The sequence below is a fragment of the Phocoena sinus genome, chromosome 6 (genome assembly GCF_008692025.1).
Source record: "Phocoena sinus isolate mPhoSin1 chromosome 6, mPhoSin1.pri, whole genome shotgun sequence".
NCBI classification, from domain to species: Eukaryota; Metazoa; Chordata; class Mammalia; order Artiodactyla; family Phocoenidae; genus Phocoena; species Phocoena sinus.
This window is the reverse complement of record NC_045768.1, coordinates 21,496,323-21,521,057: the sequence shown is the minus strand read 5'-3', so window position 1 is coordinate 21,521,057 and position 24,735 is coordinate 21,496,323. Positions and strand designations below refer to the sequence as shown.

General features: G+C 38.8%; 1 protein-coding gene across 3 annotated transcripts in view; it reads left to right on the top strand.

Annotated features, from left to right (window-relative positions):
* The first annotated feature begins 448 nt into the window (after window positions 1-448).
* Window positions 449-24,735, top strand: part of HSDL2 (hydroxysteroid dehydrogenase like 2) — an 84,647-nt gene continuing 60,360 nt past the window's right edge. The window contains exons 1-3 of one of the 3 annotated variants that reach the window (XM_032635957.1): window positions 449-608; window positions 16,095-16,258; window positions 17,192-17,290. In XM_032635957.1, coding sequence (XP_032491848.1) covers window positions 592-608; window positions 16,095-16,258; window positions 17,192-17,290 — 280 coding nt within the window. In that variant the 5' untranslated portion in view covers window positions 449-591. The remainder of the gene's footprint in view (window positions 609-16,094; window positions 16,259-17,191; window positions 17,291-24,735) is intronic. The other 2 variants (XM_032635956.1, XM_032635958.1) reach the window with 2 other exon arrangements.

Genomic DNA, 24,735 nt, shown 5'->3' with positions numbered 1-24,735 from the left:
CGAAATGCGCCGCTGGCCGGAAGAGTGCTTATCTGCCCAGGAAAAGCGTTCCTAAGAGGGGCCTCCGAGGGCGCGCGTGCAGCTGGGCAGGCGTCCAGGTGCCGGCGTGGACGGCGAGGGGACCGAGAGCCAAAGTCCGCTGAGAAGCCGCACCTCAGCCCTCAAGGTCCCTGGTGCACGACTCAAACGCCCCCCACGCCCCCAACCCGGCAAAGGAACTCAGCGCTGCGGCGAGGAACCCTTCACAGGCCAGGGAAAGGTGTACTCAGCAGCTGACGCGTCCAGCATTCTAGCGGCGGGCTGGAGACCAATTGTCACCGTAGAGCCCCCGCAAGAGGGGCGGGGCGGAGTTGTCTCGCAGCGCTTGCGCTTAGGGTCGGTTTCCAGGGGCCAGGCAGGCGGGAGGCGGAAACCAGCGCCGAGCGCCACGGAGGCCCACTGCGTGCGCAGGCGCACTCAGCCACCTTCCGTTTCTTGGAGCGCCCAATTCCCCCGCAGACCTCGGGGCGGGGCCAAGTGCGGGGAGAAGTCACCCTCTCAGTATCCGCTACCTGAGGCCGTTGTCGCCACCGCCTCCAATCTGCAACAGTCATGTTGCCCAACACGGGGTAAGGGGAATCGGGAGCCGCGGGGAAGAAACCCCGCCGGGCGAAGTGGATGGCATGGGTGGCCCGGCCCCCGCGGTGGGAGGGTTAATGAAGCTGCCCGGCGAGGTCTGGAACGCTGGTCCGCGCTGGACACAGTGTTCCTCGAATCTGCGGTAACTTGTGAAAAGTAACGCAGAGTTGTGTACTTCAGGGTGGTAGTCATGTTACAGTCTCTTCCACAGGTAAAGGATCCAGAGTGAGGTGTCCCGCCGACCCCAAGGCGGGTCCCACTTTGGGTTTAGCAGTAGCTGCGTGCCTTGCTGAAGGCCGCGAGTTCTAGGTGAAAGGTCACTGGAACACGGGTGCGCCTAATGAGTCTCCACTTATTCGGAACGCTCGATTCTGGAAGAAGAAAATAATGGGGTGTTTAAAAAGGGATTTCAAATTAGTAACAAACTAAACTAATCTTAAAATATGGGTATCTTTGGGGGGGGACTTTTTTTCACTTTTAAAAGATATGTAGTTGTAAAATACACATAAGGAATAATTTGCCACCTTAACCATTTTTAAGTGTACGGTTGGTTAAGTAGTGTTAAGTATGTTTGCATTGTTGTGCAACTAATTTGCAGAACTTTTTCGACTTGAGAAACAAACTCTATACCAGTTAAACTGCTCCTCCACCCCCGTCTCATTCTGTTTTGTTTCTATACTGTATGGGTGTTTTGAGCTGAGTGCCAAGTCCGTTCTGTAATTTGCTTGAAACATATAGGTACGTTGCCAAAACACTTAAACAGCTCAGAAGGTTGAGTTTCCTTATCCTTAACTCAGCCTCCTACTTACTCTCTGGTAGGTTTCCAAAAATATTCTGTGCATTTATAAATATATTTGGGTACAGAGTCCTAAACACGCACACACACCCCACTTTAAAAAATAGTAGCAAAGTCCCTTCTGGGCCTTGGTATTTTTAGCTAATATGTCTTGGAACATATTTTCAGTACATGTTGATCTTTCTCCCTTTTAATAGTTACATGGTGTTCTGTTTGTTTAACCAACCCCCTGTCATTGGATACCAGATTATTTCTAGTTTTTTGTTACTCCTTCTTTGCTGCAATGATTATCCTTGTATTCACCTGTTTGCACATATTTGAGTGTATCCATATGATAAATTCTTGGAAATGAAGCTGTTGGATCAAAGAGTATAGGCAATTAAAATTTTGATAGCTAATACCAATAGCCTTCCAAAGAGATTGCACATCCAAAAGGATGAATGAGATTTCCTAGTCCAACATGTTGGCAAACAGCAAAATGTTTGATAATAAAAATATTTGTTTTGATAATAAAAATCTAACTAGAGAAAAAAATGGCACCTCATTATAGTTAAAATTTGTATCAAAGAGTGAGGATGAGGATCTTTTTATATGTTTAAAGCAGCAGTTCTCATCAAGGAGCAATTTTGACCCCCATAGGACATTTGGCAATATCTGGGAACATTTTTGATTGTCACAATTGAGGGGGGTTGCTACTGGTGTCTAATAGGTGGAGTCCAGAGATGCTGGTAAACATAATGGACAGGATAGCCCCCTTCAACAAAGAATTATCTTGTCCAAAATGTCTTTAGTAGTGTAGAGATTGAGAAATCCTGGTTTAAAGCCAGCTGTGTATCTTTTTCTTTGCCTGGCTTACACAATTAGGTTTTTGGTTGATCTCTAAGCTCTCTAGTGTGAAAATATTTGTTCTATATCATATGTGTTAGAAATGTTTTTCTCTGTTTTTTTCATTGCATCGAGTTTGATTATCCAATTTGTTTACCATGCAGAAACATGTCCTTTTATCAAGTCAGAGTTATCAGTCTATTCTTTTTTATTTTTGGCTGCACCCTGTGGCATGCGGATCTTAGTTCCCCGACCAGAGATGAACCTGCGCCCTTGGCAGTGAAAGCACAGAGTCCTAACCACTGGACGGCCAGGGAATTCCCCTCAATCTATTCTTTTAAAGTTTTTGTGTTTTTGTGACAAAGCTATAAGGCCATCTTAAACTAAGTTTTTTGTTTTATAATTTTTAAGTATTCTTTTAGTATTTCTGTGGTTTTTTTTCCCCACTCAGATTTTTATCTACCTGAAATGAAATACTGTTTTGCATACTATTTTGGCATAGGAAGTGAGTTAGGAAACCCACTTATTTTGGTTCAGGTGGCTGGCTGTTCCAGCACCATTGGCTGACTAGTTATTTTTTTCTTTCTATTAGAAATTCCACCTCTGAATTCTTGTATATCTAGGGGTCTTTTTAAAAATTCTATTACGTTGGTCTGTCTATTCATGTAGCAGTACTAAACTATTTTAATTGCTCTAGTTTTATAAAATGCTTTAGTATCTTGGAAAGCTAGTTCCTGCCTCATTTGGATTTCTTCTCCGAATTTTAAGTGATTGTTTTTCTTTCCTAAAGTTAAAAGTTTCATCAAACAAAGTTAACTTTGTTAACTTTGTTAACTAAACAAAGTTAAAAGTTTCATCACATTTACCATGATTTTGAGGTCCCAGAGAATTTTGGTAAATTGTAGTGTAGGTTAACTCTACTTCAGCAAGTTTTAGGCGTCTACCAATAGTACTGAGGAATTTGGAACCTTTTTTCTATCTTGCCTTTTATACTCTGGTTCTAATGCTTTACAGATGGAGGAGTTCCTTAGTAGTACTAAGGCCCGGTCTTCAGGTTAAGAGGAAAGCTGCCTTTGCCCTTCTTTCTGCCAATTCCTGAGACCTTGAGCATGAAAATGTCCTTTATCCTACTGAGAATGAATCCAACTAAACCAAAGGCAAAGGGGTAGAGCTTTTTTTTTTTCTCTCTTTGCTTCCTCATTTTTAAAAAAAATTTATTTAAAAATTTGTTTTTACTTATTTATTTTATTGAAGTATAGCTTATTTATAATGTGTTAATTTCTGCTGTATAGCAAAGTAATTCAGTGATACATATATCACACACATGCATTCTTTTTCATATTCTTTTCCATTATGGTTTATCACAGGATATTGAATATAGTTCCCTGTGCTATATAGAACCTTGTTGTTTATCCATCCTGTATATAATAGTTTGCATCTGCTAGGGATAGGGCTTTTTAAAGCAACAATTGGGACATTTCCATTTAAATACTCACGTTTAAAAAAATCATTTTAACACTTATGCATACTCCCTTTTGTAAAAAAAGAAGGGAAAATTATACACACATACACATATGATGTGTCTTATGTATGTGTGTGTGTTTGCATATTTTTCAAAACAAAAATATGAGAAGGATAAGCTAGAAATTAAGGAATCTAGTTACCTATAGGCAAGGGATTGAACTTCTTTGAATATACACATTTATAAGTTTTGACTTTTAAATCATGTATATGTTTTACAACATCCCTCATCAAAGATGAGGGGAAAGAGGTAAGCTAAAATGGAATGCTACCATAAACAGGAACTTAACTATATGTCAAGTTTTTCACATAAACATACATAGAAAAATAATTCAATTAATTCTTCTTTATACTTTTAGCTCTCCAGTTAAAGATTGTTTATTTGCTTATCTATTTATTTATTATTTATTTTGGCTGCGCCAGGTCTTAGTTGCAGCACGCAGGATCTTTATTACAGCATGCAGCCTTCTTAGTTGCGGCACGAATAATTTTAACATAGTAATTTGTACACTCTTAGAGGGATTTGCTCTAAAGACAAAAAGAGTGCAAAGAGGGACTGCCCTGGTGGTGCAGTGGATAAGACTCCGCGCTCCCAATGCAGGGGACCCAGGTTTGATCCCTGGTCAGGGAACTAGATCCCACATGCATGCCGCAACTAAGGAGCCCGCCTGCTGCAACTAAGACCGAGCGCAACCAAATAAATGAATAAATAAATAAATAATGAGAGGAGAATGGGGAGCATCTATGCAAAAAAAAGTATAACTTTAAAAGAAAAAAAAACAGTGCAAAGAAATCTTGAACTTTACTTAGTAGATTTATTATTGGTAGTGGTATTAGTGTAGTGATTTGAATACTATTGTATCTTACAGTATACAGTGTACCTTCCTCTTGTTGGTCTGCTTCTTTAATAGAAGAACAGATGAGGATCCTTACTCCTCTCAGCCACGGGCCAGAGTGCTACTGGAGTCTTTTTCTATCCCCTAAACTGGCTCTGGGGGCTCTTGTCCTTTTTTCTTTCAGAAAGCCATGTCTCTGTCAGAATCCAATTCTTGTCAAAAAAACTGTTAAAGTCTTGGATTTCTGTTTATCATATTTAACCTAGAAAGTTTAACATGTATGTAACTTACCAATGTCTAAAGTAAAAAAGTTTTACCATTTTCCCAAACAATACAAGTACCTAGAAAAGTTGAACTCCAGTCACTCAGTTTTTAACTTATGTTATTGTAACAATATATTTTAATTCTATCTTTTTAATCTCCAAAATACTATTATTTATATTATTATAATTATCATTATAAATACTTTTTTAGATTTCCATACTTAATTTACTAATATCTTTGGCTTTTATTCCTTCTAGCACCTCAGACCTTCAATCTGGGAACACTTTTCTTCTTTCTGTAGTGAATAAGGCATGAGAAAGAAAGAAAAAATATTTGGATTGGACTGAAAGAAACAATGCTGTCATTATTTGCAGATAATATGATTACATAGAAAACCAAAATAATGTATAACTAAATTATTAGATTTAATAAGAGTTTGACAAATTTTCAGGATACAAAAGTCAATGAGGAGAATTCGATTTCTGCACACAAGCAAAAATCAACAAGAAATACAGTACAATGGCAGTAAAAATGAGAAGTTCAAAATCCAGAATATGGGCTGTACTACAGGACAAATGATCTATATTTTTCAGCCAATAAATGGCATAAAGAAAATGGAAAGGGGAGCTGTTATAGATTAAAAGAGACTTATAAGATATACAGGCATACCTAGTTTTGTTTTTAACCTTTATTGTGCTTTGCAGATATTGTGTGTTTTACAAACTGAAAGTTTGTGGCAACTGTGCTTTGATGGTTAGCATTTTTTAGCAATGAAGTATTTTTTATTTAAGATATGTACATTTTTTTTAGACGTAGTACTATTGCACACTTAACAGAGTACAGTGTAGACATAACATTTATATGCACTGGGAAACCAAAAAATTTGTGTGACTCGCTTTATTTCAATATTCACTTTATTGTAGTGGTTTGGAACTGAACTTACAATATCTCGAGGTATGTCTGTAACAAATTAATGCAATGTGAAGTCCTGACAGGATCCTGATTTGATCAAACCAACTGTAAAAAGACATTTTTGAGATAGTTGTTAAACTTTGCATATGGATAGGTACTAGTTGATATTGAGGAATTATTGTCAATTTTTTAGTTGTGATAATGATATTGTTATATAAAAGTTAGAAATGCATACGAAGCATTTATAGGTGAGATTATATGACTTCTGAGATTGGCTTTCTGATTATCACTTTCAAATTTTGATAATTGTTGAATTGTTAAATAAAAATGGGAGCTTATTTTAGTATTTTCTCTATTTTTGAATATATTTGAAAACATCATAATAAAAATTAAAAAATGGTCTTTAAGCATCTTTGCGTTGTTAGTTGCAAGGGAAAGAATAGTAATTACACAGTGGAAAAATCTGATAACCCATGGTTGGATGGCCAAAATTAACATTACATTTGATTACAGAGAGACACTGTGTAGTTTCAGGTGTGAAATAGAGAGCAATACCATGTTAATGGATTGGAGCACTCAGTGTCATAAAGATGTCAGTTCTTCCCACATTGAATTCTAGATTCAGTACAGTTTCTATCAAAATCCCAACTGATTTTGCTTGTGCAATTAAATAAGCTGATTCTAAAATATATGTGGAAAGACAAAGGTCCAAGTGTATCCAAGAAAGCTGTTATATTTAAGACAGTGCAATCCATGTAGCCAAATGGAGCAGAATAGAGAGCCTAGAAACAGATCTGTATATTTAGGGAGACTCAGTCTATGACAAAGCTGACATTAAAGATCTGTGGGAATGATGGACTTTTCAGACTGGGACAGTTGGTTAGCCATATGGGGGAAAATGTAGTTGGATCCCTACCTCAATTCATATACAAAAATTCATTCTATGTAGATTAAAGACAAAAATTTAAAAGATAAACCATAAAATTTTTGGAAGAAAATTAATACAATTGTGGTTACAGATGGATTTCTTAATCCCAAAAGCATTGGCTGTAAAAGAAAAGATTCATAAATTCTGCTATATGAAAATAATTTCTGCTCATCAAAATATACTATAATTGTGAAAAGGAAGCCACAAATGAAAAGATTTTAAATCTTTAAAAGCTTATAGACTTTTATGAGTCATTAGGAAAAAAGTCAACCATGTAGAAAGATGAGCAAAATAAATTAATAGGAATTACTCAGAAGAAGGAACATAGTGACTATTAACATGAATATATATTCACCCTTATTAGTAATAAGGGAAATGTAAATTAAAACCATACTGAGATACTATTTCATAGGTACCAGATTGTCAAAAATTTTAAATGTCTGACATCAAGTGTTGGGGAGGTGTGGAGCTGCAGGAACTCGTACTCATATATTGCTGCTGGTAGGAATATTAACCACTTTGAAGGAGGTTTGGCATTATTTGGGAAAGTTGAACTTCAGCATGTGTTTCAGTTACCTATTGCTTTAACAAACCACCCTAAAACTTAATGGTTTGAAATGAGAATGCTTTATTATTATTCACACTTCTCTGGGTTGACTGGGTTCTTCTGCTCTATATAGTATAAGTTGAAGTCATTCATATGGCTCCTTTTAGCTGGGTTCTTGACTGGGGCTGAAACATCCTAAATGACTTCTTACCCTCCAGGGCCTCTCTCCCATGGCCTCTCATCAGTTGATAATCTGTCTCTCTTCTTTACAGCATAGCATTTGGCTTCCAGGAGAAAATGGAAACTACCAGCCATTTTATAGCATGGTCTTGGAAATTCAAGAATATCATTTCATCATATTCTATTGCTCAAAAAAGTCATAAGGTGAACCCAGACTCAAGGGGAAGGGGAAAATATACTCCTTCTCTTGATGGAAGGGATGCCAAAGGATTTGTGGTCATGTTTAATCTACAACTGTGTCCTGTAATCCGGCAGGTTCACCCGTAGGTGTATGCCCTAGAGAAACTCATGCACCTGTGGCTGGAAAAAGTGTACAAGATTATTTTTAGCACCATTGTTCATAATAGAAAAAAAAAAACCTGGAAACGATCCCCAAAGTCCATAAACAGTAGAATGAATAAGTACTTTATAGTATGTTCATATGTGAAATATTGTATATTAATTAAAATAAGTGTAACTATTTGCAGCAAAATATGGGTAAGTCTCCAAACCATGTTTCGTGAAAGAAGCAAGTCATAGAGTAACATATACTGTATGAATCTATTATATAAAGTTCAACATTAGGCAAAAATTAAACAGTTTATTGTTCAGATCATGGTTAGGCAAACTTTATCTGTAAAGGTCCAGATAGTAAATATTTTAGATTTCCTGGGCAAGAGGCAAAATTGGAGATACTATGTAGGTGTAAGAGATGTATCTATAACATCACATATAAGAGATGTATGTATAATGAGAGAAAACCAATTTCCACGGTATTTTTTAATTGGTGAAATTCAAAATAAGTACTTTTTTTGTAATACATATCTACTAGTGACAAGAATGAAATTCTTTTCTGGGGAGAAGGAAGAGTGTGTTGGTTTCCTAGGGCTGCCGTAACAAAATACCACCAATTGAGTGGCTTTAAACAAATTTATTTTCTTAAAGTTCTGGAGGCTGGAAGTATGACATCCAGGTGTTAGCAGGGCCATGCTCTGAAATTCTGGGTAGAATTCTTCCTTACCTCTTCCTAGCTTCTGGTGATAGCTGGCTGTCCTTGTGTTCTTAGCTTGTAGCTGTTTTGTTCCTGTCTCTGCCTCTGTCATCATGTGGTATCCTCCTTGTGTGTCTGTCTTTACACACAAGTCTTTCCTCCTCTTAAAGAGACACCAGTCATATTGGATTAAGGATCCACCCTACTCCAGTATGACCTCATTATAACTAATCACATCTGCAACAACCCTGTTTCCAAATAAGGTCTCATTCGGGGGTACTGGAGGTTAGGATTTCAATATATCCTAACATTTTGGTAGATATAATTCAATCTGTGACAGGGAGGTACAATTGTATTTTGGTGAATACAGTTCAATCCATAACAGGGAGATAATGTTTTGCTTAATTGGGGTTCAAAATTGGTGTTCCCTATCATCAAGTTGATCATAAATGTTCATCTGTGAAAACGATTCTTCACTCTAGGACTATGCACAAAGCAGATGGAGGGTTGGGTTTAGTCCTGGGCTTAGACATAGATATGTAAGTGTTAGGAATAGTAAAAAAACAAGGGAATGAGTAATAATATTTAAAGTGTTGTGAGAGGAGATTGGTTCAAGATGGTGGAGTAGAAGGACATGCGCTCACTCCCTCTTGGGAGAGCACTGGAATCACAACTACCTGCTGAATAATCATTGACAGGAAGACACTGGAAATCAACAAAAAAGATACCCCACATCCAAAGACAAAGGAGGAACCGCAATGAGACGGTAGGAAGGGTGCAATCACAATAAAATCAAATCCCATAACTGCTGGGTGGGTGACTCACTGGAGAATGTTTATATCCCAGAAGTCCACCCACTGGAGTGAAGGTTCTGAGCCCCACGTCAGGCTTCCCAACCTGGGGGTCTGGCAACGAGAGGAGGAATTCCCAGAGAATCAGATTTGAAGGCTAGTGGGATTTGATTGCAGGACTTCGACAGGACTGGGGGGAACAGAGACTCCACTCTTGGAGGGCACACACAAAGTAGTGTGCGCACCAGGACCCGGCAGTAGGAGCAATGACCCCATAGGAGACTGAACCAGACCTACCTGCTAGTGTTGGAGGGTCTCCTGCAGAGGCAGGGGGCAGCTGTGACTCACTGCAGGGACAAGGACACTAGCAGTAGAAGTTCTGGGACGTACACCCTGGCGTGAGCCCTCCAGGAGTGTGCCATTAGCCCCGTCAAGGAGCCTGTGGGCTCCAGTGCTAGGTCGCCTCAGGCCAAACAACCAGTAGGGAGGGAACTCAACTGCACCCATCGGTAGACAAGTTTTACTGAGCTCTGCCTGCCAGGGCAATACCCAGCTCTACCCACCACCAGTTCCTTGCATCAGGAAGCTTGCACAACCCTCTTAGATAGCCTCATCCGCCAGAGGGCAGATAGCATAAGCAAGAAGAACTACAATCCTGCAGCCTGTGGGAAAAAAACCACATTCACAGAAAGAGAAGATGAAAAGGCAGAGGACTAGGTACCAGATGAAGGAACAAGATAACCCCACCCCCCCACCAAAAAAACTAAATGAAGTGGAGATAGGCAACCATTCAGAATAATGATACTGAAGATGATCCAGGACCTTGGAAAAAGAATGGAGGCAAAGACTGAGAAGATGCAAGAAATGTTTAACAAAGACCTAGAAGAGTTAAAGAACAAACACCTAGAAGAATTAAAGAACAAACAGATGAACAATACAATAACTGAAATTAAAAATACACTAGAAGGAATCAATAGCAGAGTAACTGAGGCAGAACAGATAAGTGACCTGAAAGACAGAATGGTAGAATTCACTGCCACAGAACAGAATAAAGAAAAAAGAATGAAAATAAATGAAGACCACCTAAGAGACCTCTAGGACAACATTAATGCACCAACATTCTCATTATAAGAGTCCCAAAAGGAGAAGAGAGAGAAAGGACCCGAGAAAATATTTGAAGAGATTATAGTCAAAAACTTCCCTAACATGGGAAAGAAAATAGCCACCCAAGTCCAGGAAGCGTGGAGTGTCCCAGGCAGGATAAACCCAAGGAGAAACACACTGAGACACATAGTAAATTGATTAAAAAGACAAACATTATTAAAAGCAACAAGGGAAAAATGACATACAAGGGAACTCCCATAAGGTTAACAGCTGATTTCTCAGCAGAAACTCTACAAGCCAGAAGGGAGTGGCACGATATTTAAAGTGATGAAAGGGAAGAACTGACAACCATGATTACTCTGTCTGGCAAGGATCTCATTCAGATTCAACGGAGAAATCAAAGCTTTGCCGACAAGCAAAAGCTAAGAGAATTCAGCACAGCACCACCAAACCAGCTCACAACAGATGCTAAAGGAACTTCTCTAAGTGGAAAAAACAGAAGAAAAGGACCTACAAAAACTAACCCCAAACAATTAAGAAAATGGTAATACAAACATATATATTGATAGTTACCTTAAATGTGAATGGATTAAATGCTCCAACCAAAAGACACAGGCTTGCTGAATGGATACAAAAACAAGACCCATATATATGCTGTCTAAAAGAGACCCACTTCAGACCTAGGGATACATACAGACTGAAAGTGAGGGGATGGAAAAAGATATTCCATGCAAATGGAAATCAAAAGAAAGCCAGAGTAGCAATACTCATATCAGATAAAATAGACTTTAAAATAAAGAACGTTACAAGGGACAAGGAAGGACACTACATAATGATCAAGGGATCAATCCAAGAAGAAGATATAACAATTAGAAATATATATGCACCCAACATAGGAGCACCTCAATACATAAGGCAACTGCAAACAGCTATACAAGAGGAAGTTGACAGTAACAATAATACTGGGGGACTTTAACACCTCACACCAATGGACAGATCATCCAAACAGAAAATTAATAAGGAAACACAAGCTTTAAATGACACAAGAGACCAGATAGATTTAATTGATATTTATAGGACATTCCATCTGAAAACAGCAGATTACACTTTCTTCTCAAGTGCTCATGGAACACTCTCCAGCATAGATCACATCTTGGGTCACAAATCAAGCCTTGGTAAATTTAATAAAATTGAAATCATAACCAGCTTCTTTTCCGACCACAACGCTATGAGATTAGAAATCAATTGCAGGGAAAAAAACGTAAAAAACACACACATGGAGGCTAAACAATACCGTACTCAATAATCAAGAGATCACTGAAGAAATCAAAGAGGAAATCAAAATTACCTAGAGACAAATGACAATGAAAACACAATGATGGAAAACATATGGAATGCAGCAAAAGCAGTTCTCAGAGGGAAGTTTGTAGCCATACAAACCTACCTCAAGAAACAAGAAAAATCTCAAACAATCTAACCTTACACCTAAAGGAACTAGAGAGAGAAGAACAAACAAAACCCAAAGTTAGTAGAAGGAAAGAAATCATAAATATCAGAGCAGAAATAAATGAAATAGAAAACAATAGCAAAGACCAATAAAAGTAAAAGATGGTTCTTTGAGAAGATAAACGAAATTGATAAACCTTTAGCCAGACTCTTCAAGAAAAAGAGGACTGAAATCAATAAAATTAGAATTGAAAAAGGAGAAGTTACAACAGACACCTCAGAAATACAAAGCATCCTAAGAGACTAGTACAAGCAACTCTATGTCAATAAAATGGATGACCTGGAAGAAATGGACAAATTCTTAGAAAGGTATAACCTTCCAAGACTGAACCAAGAAGAAATAGAAAATATGAACAGACCAATCACAAGTAATAAAATTGAAGCTGATTAAAAATCTTCCAACAAAAATCCAGGACCAGATGGATTCACAGGTGAATTATATCAAACATTTAGAGAAGAGCTAACACCCATCCTTCTCAAACTCTTCCAAAAAATTGTAGAACACTCCTAAACTCATTCTACGAGGCCACCATCACCCTGATACCAAAACCAGACAAAGATACTACAAAAAAAAAACCTTGCAAACCAATATCACTCATGAATATAGATGCAAAAATCCTCAACAAAATACTAGCAACCAGAATCCAACAGCACATTAAAAGGATCATACGCCATGATCAAGTGGGATTTACCCCAGGGATGCAAGGATTCTTCAATATATGCAAATCAATCAATGTGATACACCATATTAACAAATTGAAGAATAAAAAGCACACGATCATCTCAATAGATGCAGAAAAAGCTTTTGACAAAATTCAACACACATTTATGATAAAAACTCTCCAGAAGGTGGGCATAGAGGGAACCTACTTCAACATAATAAAGGCCATATATGACAAACCCAGAACAAACATCATTCTCAATGGTGAAAAACTGAAAGCATTTCCTCTATGATCAGGAACAAGACAAGGATGTCCACTCTCACCACTATTATTCAACATAGTTTTGGACGTCCTAGCCACAGCAATCAGAGACAAAAAAGAAAAGGAATCCAAGTTGGAAAAGAAGTAAAACTGTCACTGTTTGCAGATGACATGATACTATGCATAGAGAACCCTAAAGGTGCCACCAGAAAACTACTAGAGCTAATCAATGAATTTGGTAAGGTTGCAGGATACAAAATTAATGTACAGAAATCTCTTGCATTCCTATACACTAACAACTAAAGATCAGAAGAGAAATTAAGGAAACAATCCCATTCACCACTGCAACAAAAAGAATAAAATACCTAGGAATAAATCTACCTAAGGAGGCCAAAGACCTGTACTCAGAAAATTATAAGACACTGATGAAAGAAAGCAAAGATGACACAAACAGATGTAGAGATATGCCATGTTCTTGGATTGGAAGAATCAATATTGTGAAAATGACTATACTACCCAAAGCAATCTACAGATACAATGTGATCCCTATCAAGCTACCAATGACATTTTTCACAGAATTAGAACAAAAAATTTTACAATTTGTATGGAAACACAAAAGACCCCAAATAGCCAAAGTAATCTTGCGAAAGAAAAACAGAGCTGGAGGCATCAGACTCCCTTACTTCAGACTATACTACAAAGCTACAGTAATCAAGACAGTATGGTACTGGCTCAAAAACAAATATAGATCAATGGAACAGGATAGAAAGCCCAGAGATAAACCCACGCACATATAGTCACCTTACCTTTGGCAAATGAGGCAAGAATATACAATGGAGAGAAGACAGCCTCTTCAATAAGTGGTGCTGGGAAAACTGGACAGGTACATGTAAAAGAATGAAATTAGAACACTCCCTAACACCAGACACTTGTAGAACTTCCCTGGTGGCGCAGTGGTTAAGAATCCGCCTGCCAATGCAGGTTCAATCCCTGGTCTGGAAAGATCCCACATGCCACCGAGCAATCAAGCCCGTGAGCGACAAGTACTGAGTCCGTGTGCCTAGAGCCCGTGCTCTGCAACAAGAGAAGCCACCGCAGTGAGAAGCCCGTGCATCACAGTGAAGATTAGCCCCACTCGCCGCAACTAGAGAAAGCCCATGCACAGCAACAAAGACCCAACACAGCCAGAAAGAAGTAGATAAGTAAATTTATTTTTAAAAGTTAGCTCATTAAAAAAAAAAAAAGACACGTGCCCCAATGTTCTTTGCAGCGCTACAATTTGCCAGGTCATGGGGGCAACCTAAATGCCCATCAACAGATGAATGGATAAAGAAGATGTGGTACATATATACAATGGAATATTACTCAGCCATAAAAAGGAATAAAATTGGGTCATTTGTAGAGACGTGGCTGGACCTAGAGACTGTCATACAGAGTGAAGTAAGTCCGAAAGAGAAAAACAACTACCGTATATTAACGCATATACGTGGAATCTAGAAAAATGTTACAGATGAACCGGTTTGCAAGGCATAAATAGAGACACAGATGTAGAGAACAAACATATAGACAAAGGGGGAAAGCGGAGTGGGGGTGATGGTGGTGGGATGAATTGGGAGATTGGGATTGACATAGATACACTATATGTATAAAATAGATAACTAATATGAACCTGCTGTATAATAAATAAAAATAAAGTAGTTGTCACTTTGTGGGTCGGGAGGAAGAAGAAGGATAGTTAGAGAGGAATAGACAGCTGGCTTCTGGGGCGTTGGTAATATTCTATTTCTATTCCTTGGTATTTATCTTAATTTGTTCTTTAAACTATACACATTAGTTTATATGCTTTTTGTGTGTTTGCTATTTCACTAAAAATAGTTAACACCTCTGTCTCTTCCTCACTTCTCCACTCCCCTTCTTTCTTGCTAAACCATTTATTCCTTATTTTGAAATCCTCCCACTTTTACCTCTTAATTTGCTTCTAGAGTGTAATTCTCCAGATCTTGGCAAGAGCTTTACGTTCTTTTGTTAACAAGCCTACTTCTCTGTTACCCCTGTCTTTGGTTACTGTCCCTTTTTCTCTTTGTCATTGTCACTTTTGCTGTCCTCTCCATCCTTCTTCTTAAACGAGCTTTTTATTTGCCTTTAGAAAGTAAACAAGAAAGTAGGTTTCCCTCACTGTTATCTGACTTTATACAGGTTTTCTTCTCATCTAACAACTGAATAATTAGAAGGTTAAAAGTTAAGGTGGGTAGATATAAAAAACTTAATGGACACAGAGAACTTTCCTCAGTACATTTGGATCACAGAATCTTTTGAACAATACCCTGAGTTCTTTGCCATCTTTCTACGTTTGTTTGTTTAACAGCATTACTGAGATGTAATTCACACATCACACAATTTACCCATTTAAAGTATACAATTAAGTGGTATATTATATATTTTTAGTATATTCACAGAGTTGTGCAACTATCACCACAATCAATTTTAAAATATTTTCATCATCCCCAAAAGAAACCCCATACCCCTCAGCTGTCAACCCCCAAATCCCCCACCCCCAGTCCTAGGCAAACATTAATCCTTGTGTCTCTATAGGTTTGCCTGTTCTGGACATTTCATATAAATGGAATCATACAATATGAGGTCCTTTGTGACTTTTTCAACTAGCATAATGTTTTCAAGGTTCAACCATGTAGCATAGATCAGTACTGCATTCCTTTTTATTGCTGAATATATCCCATTGTATTATGTATATATCACATTTTATTTTTCCATTCATCAGTTGATGGACATTTATGTTGTTTCTACTCTGGCTATTATAAGCAATGATGAGCATCTGTTAAAAAATTATTAGCTCTTACATAATTCCTTTTAAGTGGTATGTATTCATTGAAGAAAATTTGAAAAATCCTGAAGAATATAAAGAATATGATACAATTTATTCATAATCCCACCACTCAAAAATAAGCTCTTTTAAAAAATCTTTCAAGAATAAGCTTTGTTAACACTTTTTCTGTCAGAAAAATACGTTTATGTAGTTTATTAATTCCTCATTTCTCTTTAAGATTTCTCATTTGAGCAGATTTTGTTTGCCAAGTCATGGCAAATCTGGCTGCTGCAGTTGTAATAATTTGTAAATCATTGTACAATGGGAGTAAAGTAGAGTTATTAGCTATCAGATGGGGAGGGAGGAGGGTTTATAGAAAGTTTGATAGAGGAGGAAACATGTTTTGTGACTATGTGCATGAATTCCTGAAACTGGTAAGTAAATAAAAACATTGAGCTTTCTAATAAGGTCACATTTGTTCTGTTGTAGGAAGCTAGCAGGATGTACTGTCTTCATCACAGGCGCGAGCCGTGGCATTGGCAAAGCTATTGCTTTGAAAGCAGCAAAGGATGGAGCAAATATAGTCATTGCTGCAAAGACTGCCCAGGCACACCCCAAACTTGCAGGCACAATCTATAGTGCTGCTGAAGAAAGTGAGTTTCAATACATAGAGAATTTGCTGGAAAGTTTAATTATATCTATCTGAAGTCTACCCTAAAAATAATTTTATCAGGTTAAAGAAATATTTTGTCACCTTACAGCAGTGTTTGGGAACCATTTTTCTCCCCAGCAGTTTTAAGTGATGGGAGAGACTCCCGTTAAATATCATGTCTCATGAGGGCAGTGGTTCTTGGATGGGAGCAGAGAGTAGAGGAGTGGAAGTAGAGGAAAGAATTTGAGAGGTGGATGGTGTGAACACTTTGAAAAAGTACTCCATGTTACTTGTTCTCTGCATAATTCACAAGTCATTATTTTAATATTTGCAGTTCACAAATAGCTATTGAGTGCTTATATTCAAGGCACTGTGCCAGGAGTAATGACTTAAATTTCAGCTTCAGTTGATATTGCTAGTTTCGTTAGTTACGTTAATAGTTTTGTGGTTATGCTAGGGGAATATATATGAAGAAATTATGAGTGAAATGATGCCTGAGGTTTGTTTTGAAATACACCAGCAAAAAACAAAATGGAATTGTGGGTAGATAAACAAATTAAATAACTGGCAAAACATTATCAATCATTGAAGATAGGAGATGGATTCATGATAGTTCATTATACTATTCTTTGTATTTTTGTAGATTTTTTGAAATTTTCCATAATAAAGGTCTTTTAAATTACCTTCCCCAGTTTAATAGCATTTAAAAAAATTACCTTCCTTTTTGGTTTTTTAATAGAGTTGGCCTAGCTAGTCTGCAGCTGGATTCATCAGTCTGTCCTACTGTAGGGCAGAGTTGCTAGTAGTTATAAGACATAGTTATATATATTGATTTTCTGAAAATGGGGTACTTTTTTCTTTTGACTCTTGTGTCAGAGGTTTGATATTGATGAAAGGTTTAATATTTGAATGCTTCTTTGTTTATCCTTTGTAGTCAAAGCAGCTGGAGGAAAGGCCTTGCCATGTGTTGTTGATGTGAGAGATGAACAACAAATCAGCAGTGCAGTGGAGAAAGCAGTTGAGAAATTTGGAGGTAGAGCCTTCATTCTGAAATAATTATTGAATATTGGTAAAGTATAGGTGTAACTATAATTTTATATTTAATTTTCTTTTGATTATTTTTTACTGAGTCTTTTTGAGTATAACCAGAAATGGGTATTTATTCATATAGAAGCATAGCTTAAAATCATCTGATGACTAATTGAATAATTATTAAAAATCATTTTTTTCTCATATTTTTAACATCTTTATTGGAGTATAATTGCTTTACAATGGTGTGTTAGTTTCTGCTTTATAACAAAGTGAATCAGTTATACATATACATATGTTCCCATATCTCCTCCCTCTTGCGTCTCCCTCCCTCCCACCCTTCCTATCCCACCCCTCTAGGCGGTCAGGAAGCACTGAGCTGATCTCCCTGTGCTATGCGGCTGCTTCCCACTAGCTATCTACCTTACATTTGGTAGTGTATATATGTCCATGCCTCTCTCTCGCTTTGTCACAGCTTACCCTTCCCCCTCCCCATATCCGCAAGTCCATTCTCTAGTAGGTCTGTGTCTTTATTCCTGTCTTACCCCTAGGTTCTTCATGACATTTTTTTTTTCTTAAATTCCATATATATGTGTTAGCATACGGTATTTGTCTCTCTCTTTCTGACTTACTTCACTCTGTATGACAGACTCTAGGTCTATCCACCTCATTACAAATAGCTCAATTTTGTTTCTTTTTATGGCTGAGTAATATTCCATTGTATATACATGCCACATCTTCTTTTCCCATTCATCCGATGATGGACACTTAGGTTTTTTCCATCTCCGGGGTATTGTAAACACAGCTGCAATGAACATTGTGGTATATGACTCTTTTTTTTTTGCGGTACGCGGGCCTCTCACTGCCGTGGCCCCTCCCGTTGCGGAGCACAGGCTCCAGATGCACAGGCCCAGCGGCCATGGCTCACAGGCCCAGCTAATCCGCGGCATGTGGGACCCCCGCCCCCGACCGTGGCACGAACCCGTGTCCCCTGCATTGGCAGGTGGACTCTCAACCACTGCGCCACCAGGGAAGCCCCCTGACTCTTTTTTAATTATGGTTTTCTCAGGGTATATATCCAGTAGTGGGATTGCTGGGTCATATGGTAGTTCTATTTGTAGTTTTTTAAGGAACCTCCATACTGTTCTCCATAGTGGCTGTACCAATTCACATTCCTACCAGCAGTGCAAGAGTGTCCCATTTTATCCACACCCTGTCCAGCATTTATTGTTTCTAGATTTTTTGATGATGGCCATTCTGACTTGTGTGAGATGATATCTCATTGTAGTTTTGATTTGCATTTCTCTAATGATTAATGATGTTGAGCATTCTTTCATGTGTTTGTTGGCAGTCTGTATATCTTCTTTGGAGAAATGTCTAGGTCTTCTGCCCATTTTTGGATTGGGTTGTTTGTTTTTTTGTTATTGAGCTGCTTGTAAATTTTGGAAATTAATCCTTTGTCAGTTGCTTCATTTGCAAATATTTTGTCGCATTCTGAGGGTTGTCTTTTGGTCTTGTTTATGGTTTCCTTTGCTGTGCAAAAGCTTTGAAGTTTCATTAGGTCCCATTTGTTTATTTTTGCTTTTATTTCCATTTCTCTAGGAGGTGGGTCAAAAAGGATCTTGCTGTGATTTATGTCATAGAGTGTTCTGCCTATGTTTTCCTCTAAGAGTTTGATAGTTTCTGGCCTTGCATTTAGGTCTTTAATCCATTTTGAGCTTATTTTTGTGTATGGTGTTAGGGAGTGGTCTAATCTCATACTTTTACATGTACTTGTCCAGTTTTCCCAGCAGCACGTATTGAAGAGGCTGTCCTTTCTCCACTGTACATTCCTGCCTCCTTTGTCAAACATAAGGTGACCATAAGTGTGTGGGTTTATCTCTGGGCTTTCTATCCTGTTCCGTTGATCTATCTTTCTGTTTTTTGTGCCAGTACCATACTGTCTTGATTATTGTAGCTTTGTAGTATAGTCTGAAGTCAGGGAGCCTGATTCCTCCAGCTCCATTTTTTGTTCACAAGATTGCTTTGGCTATTCAGGGTCTTTTGTGTTTCCATACAAATTGTGAAATTTTTTGTTCTAGTTCTGTGAAAAATGCCAGTGGTAGTTTGATAGGGATTGCATTGAATCTGTACATTGCTTTGGGTAGTAGAGTCATTTTCACAATGTTGATTCTTCCAATCCAAGAACATGGCATATGTCTCCATCTATTTGTGTCATCTTTAATTTCTTTCATCAGTGTCTTATAATTTTCTGCATACAGGTCTTTTGTCTCCTTAGGTAGGTTTATTCCTAGATATTTTATTCTTTTTGTTGCAGTGGTAAATGGGAGTGTTTTCTTGATTTCACTTTCAGATTTTTCATCATTAGTGTATAGGAATGCCAGAGATTTCTGTGCATTAATTTTGTACCCTGCTACTTTACCAAATTCATTGATTAGCTCTAGCAGTTTTCTGGTAGCATCTTTAGGATTCTCTATATATGGTATCATGTCATCTGCAAACAGTGACAGCTTTACTTCTTCTTTTCTGATTTGGATTCCTTTTATTTCCTTTTCTTCTCTGATTTCTGTGGCTAAAACTTCCAAAAGTATGTTGAATAAGAGTGGTGAGAGTGGGCAACCTTGTCTTGTTCCTGATCTTAGTGGAAATGCTTTCAGTTTTTCACCATTGAGGACAATGTTGGCTGTGGGTTTTTCATATATGGCCTTTATTATGTTGAGAGAAGTTCCCTCTATGCCTACCTTCTGCAGGGTTTTTATAATAAAAGGGTGCTGAATTTTGTCGAAAGCTTCCTCTGCATCTGTTGAGATGATCATATGGATTTTCTCCTTCAATTTGTTAATATGGTGTATCACGTTGATTGATTTGCATATATTCAAGAATCCTTGCATTCCTGGAATAAACCCCACTTGATCATGGTGTATGATCCTTTTTTTTTTTTGGGCGTTATGCGGGCCTCTCACTGCTGTGGCCTCTCCCGTTGCGGAGCACAGGCTCCAGACGCACAGGCTCAGTGGCCATGGCTCACGGGCCTAGCCACTCCGCAGCATGTGGGATCTTCCCAGACCGGGGCATGAACCCGTGTCCCCTGCATCGGCAGGCGGACTCTCAACCACTGCGCCACCAGGGAAGCCCTGTGTGATCCTTTTAATGTGCTCTTGGATTCTGTTTGCTAGTATTTTGTTGAGGAGTTTTGCATCTATGTTCATCAGTGATATTGTCCTGTAGTTTGCTTTCTTTGTGACATCCTTGTCTGGTTTTGGTATCAGGGTGATGGTGGCCTCATAGAATGAGTTTGGGAGTGTTCCTCCCTCTGCTATATTTTGGAAGAGTTTGAAGAGGATAGGTGTTAGCTCTTCTCTAAATGTTTGATAGAATTCGCCTGTGAAGCCATCTGGTCCTGGGCTTTTGTTTGTTGGAAGATTTTTAATCCCAGTCTCAATTTCAGTGCTTGTGATTGGGCTGTTCATATTTTCTATTTCTTCCTGATTCAGTCTTGGCAGGTTTTGCATTTCTAAAAATTTGTCCATTTCTTCCAGGTTGTCCATTTTATTGGCATAGAGTTGCTTGTAGTAATCTCTCATGATCTTTTGTATTTCTGCAGTGTCAGTTCTTACTTCTCCTTTTTCATTTCTAATTCTATTGATTAGAGTCTTCTCCCTTTTTGTCTTAATGAGTGTGGCTAATGGTTTATCAATTTTGTTTATCCTCTCAAAGAAGCACCTTTTAGTTTTATTGATCTTTGCTATCGTTTCTTTCATTTCTTTTTCATTTATTTCTGATCTGATCTTTATGATTTCTTTCCTTCTGCTAACTTTGGGGTTTTTTTGTTCTTCTTTCTCTAATTGCTTTAGGTGCAAGGTTAGGTTGTTTATTCGAGATGTTTCCTGTTTCTTAAGGTAGGATTGTATTGCTATAAACTTCCCTCTTAGAACTGCTTTTGCTGCATCTCATAGGTTTTGGGTCATCGTGTCTCCATTGTCATTTTGTTTCTAGGTATTTTTTGATTTCCTCTTTGATTTCTTCTGCGATCACTTTGTTATTAAGTAGTGTATTGTTTAGCCTCCATGTGTTTGTATTTTTTACAGATCTTTTCCTGTAATTGATATCTAGTCTCATAGCATTGTGATTGGAAAAGATATTGATACAGTTTCAATTTTCTTAAATTTACCAGGGCTTGATTTGTGACCCAAGATATGATCTATCCTGGAGAATGTTCCATGAGCACTTAAGAAAAATGTGTATTCTGTTGTTTTTGAATGGAATGTCCTATAAATATCAATTAAGTCCATCTTGTTTTTGTATCATTTAAAGCTTGTGTTTCCTTATTTATTTTCATTTTGGATGATCTGTCCATTGGTGAAAGTGGGGTGTTAAAGTCCCCTACTATGAATATGTTACTGTCGATTTCCCCTTTTATGGCTGTTAGTATTTGCCTTCTGTATTGAGGTGCTCCTATGTTGGGTGCATAAATATTTACAATTGTTATATCTTCTTCTTGGATCAATCCCTTGATCATTATGTAGTGTCCTTCTTTGTCTCTTCTAATAGTCTTTATTTTAAAGTCTATTTTGTCTGATATGAGAATTGCTACTCCAGCTTTCTTTTGGTTTCCATTTGCATGGAATATCTTTTCCCATCCCCTTACTTTCAGTCTGTATGTTTCTCTAGGTCTGAAGTGGGCCTCTTGTAGACAGCATATATATGGGTCTTGTTTTTGTATCCATTCAGCCAATCTGTGTCTTTTGATGGGAGCATTTAATCCATTAACATTTAAGGTAATTATCAATATGTCTGTTCCTATTCCCATTTTCTTAATTGTTTTGGATTTGTTATTGTAGGTCTTTGCCTTCTCTTGTGTTTCTTGCCTAGAGAAGTTCCTTTAGCATTTGTTGTAAAGCTGGTTTGGTGGTGCTGAATTCTCTTAACTTTTGCTTGTCTGTAAAGGTTTTAACTTCTCCATCAAATCTGAAGGAGATCCTTGCTGGGTAGAATAATCTTGGTTGTAGGTTTTTCTCCTTCATCACTTTAAATATGTCCTGCCAGTCTCTTCTGGCTTGCAGAGTTTCTGCTGAAAGATCAGCTGTTAACCTTATGGGGATTCCCTTGTGTGTTATTTGTTGTTTTTCCCTTGCTGCTTTTAATATGTTTTCTTTGTATTTAATTTTTGACAGTTTGATTAATATGTGTCCTGGCGTGTTTCTCCTTGGATTTAACCTGTATGGGACTCTCTGTGCTTCCGGGACTTGATTAACTATTTCCTTTCCCATATTAGGGAAGTTTTCAACTATAATCTCTTCAAATATTTTCTCAGTCCCTTTCTTTTTCTCTTCTTCTTCTGGAACCCCTATAATTCAAACGTTGGTGCATTTATTGTTGTCCCAGAGGTCTCTGAGACTGTCCTCAGTTCTTTTCATTCTTTTTCTTTATTCTGCTCTGCAGTAGTTATTTCCACTATTTTGTCTTCCAGGTTACTTATCTGTTCTTCTGCCTCAGTTATTCTGCTATTGATCCCATCTAGAGTATTTTTAATTTCATTTATTGTGTTGTTCATTGTTGCTTGTTTCATCTTTAGTTCTTCTAGGTCCTTGTTAAATGTTTCTTGCATTTTGTCTATTCTATTTCCAAGATTTTGGATCATCTTTACTATCATTATTCTGAATTCTTTTTCAGGTAGACTGCCTATTTCCTCTTCATTTCTTAGGTCTGGTGAGTTTTTATCTTGCTCCTTCATCTGCTGTGTGTTTTTCTGTCTTCTCATTTTGCTTATCTTACTGTGTTTGGGCTCTCCTTTTTGCAGGATGCAGGTTCGTAGTTCCCGTTGTTTTTGGTGTCTGTCCCCAGTGGCTATAGTTGGTTCAGTGGGTTGTGTAGGCTTCCTGTTGGAGGGGACTAGTGCCTGTGTTCTGGTGGATGAGGCTGGATCTTGTCTTTCTGGTGGGCAGGTCCACGGCTGGTGGTGTGTTTTGGGGTGTCTGTGGACTTACTATGATTTTAGGCAGCCACTCTGCTAATGGGTGGGGTTGTGTTCCTCTCTTGCTAGTTGTTTGGCATAGGGTATCCAGCACTGTAGGTTGCTGTTTGTTGAGTGAAGCTGGGTGCTGGTGTTGAGATGGAGACCTCTGGGAGATTTTTGCCGTTTGATATTATGTGGAGATGGGAGGTCTCTTGTGGACCAGTGTCCTGAAGTTGGCTCTCCCACCTCAGAGGCACAGCACTGACTCCTGGCTGCAGCACCAAGAGCCTTTGATCCACACGGCTCAGAATAAAAGGGAGAAAAAGAAGAAAGAAAGAAAGAAAGAGAGAGAGAGAGAGAGGGAGGGAGGGAGGGAGGGAGGAAGGAAGAAGAAAGAAAGAGAATGGGAACAAGGGAGGAAGGAAGAGAATAAAATAAAGTAAGATAAAATAAAGTTCTTAAAATAAAAAATAATTATTAAGAAAAAAAATTTTTTAGAGAAAAAAGAAAAAAAACCAAAACGGATGGATAGAATCCTAGGACAAATGGTGAAAGCAAAGCTATACAGACAAAATCTCACACAGAAGCATACACATACACACTCACAAAGAGAGGAAAAATAAATCTTGCTCTCAACGTCCACCTCCTTAATTCAGGATGATTCATTGTATATTCAGGTATTCCACAGATGCAGGGTACATCAAGTTGATTGTGGAGATTTAATCCGCTGCTTCTGAGGCTCTGGGAGAGATTTCCCTTTCTCTTCTTTGTTTGCACAGCTCCCAGGGGCTCAGCTTTGGATTTGGCCCCGCCTCTGCATGTAGGTCGCGGGAGGGCGTCTGTTCTTTGCTCAGACAGGACGGGGTTAAAGGAGCAGCTGCTTTGGGGGTTCTGGCTCACTCAGGCCGGGGGCAGGGAGGGTTGCGAATGCGGGGCGAGCCTGCGGCGGCAGAGGCCAGCGCAATGTTGCACCAGCCTGAGGCGCGCCGTGCGTGCTCCCGGGGAAGTTGTCCCTGGATTCCGGGACCCTGGCAGTGGCGGGCTGCACAGGCTCCCCGGAAGGGAGGTGTGGATAGTGACCTGTGCTCACACACAGGCTTCTTGGTGGTGGCAGCAAAAGCCTTAGTATCTTATGCCCGTCTCTGGGGTCTGTGCTGTTAGCCGCGGCTCGCCCCCGTCTCTGGAACTCCTTTAAGCAGCGCTCTTAATGCCCTCTCCTCGCGCACCAGGAAACAAAGAGGGAAGAAAAAGTCTCTTGCCTCTTCAGCAGGTCCAGACTTTTCCCGGACTCCCTCCCGGCTAGCCGTGGCGCACTAACCCCCTACAGGCTGTGTTCACGCCACCAACCCCAGTCATCTCCTTGCGCTCCTACCGAAGCCCAAGCCTCAGCTCCCAGCCCCGCCCACCCCGCCCGGAGAGCAGACAAGCCTCTCGGGCTGGTGAGTGCCGGTCGGCACCGATCCTCTGTGCGGGAATCTCTCCACTTTGCCCTC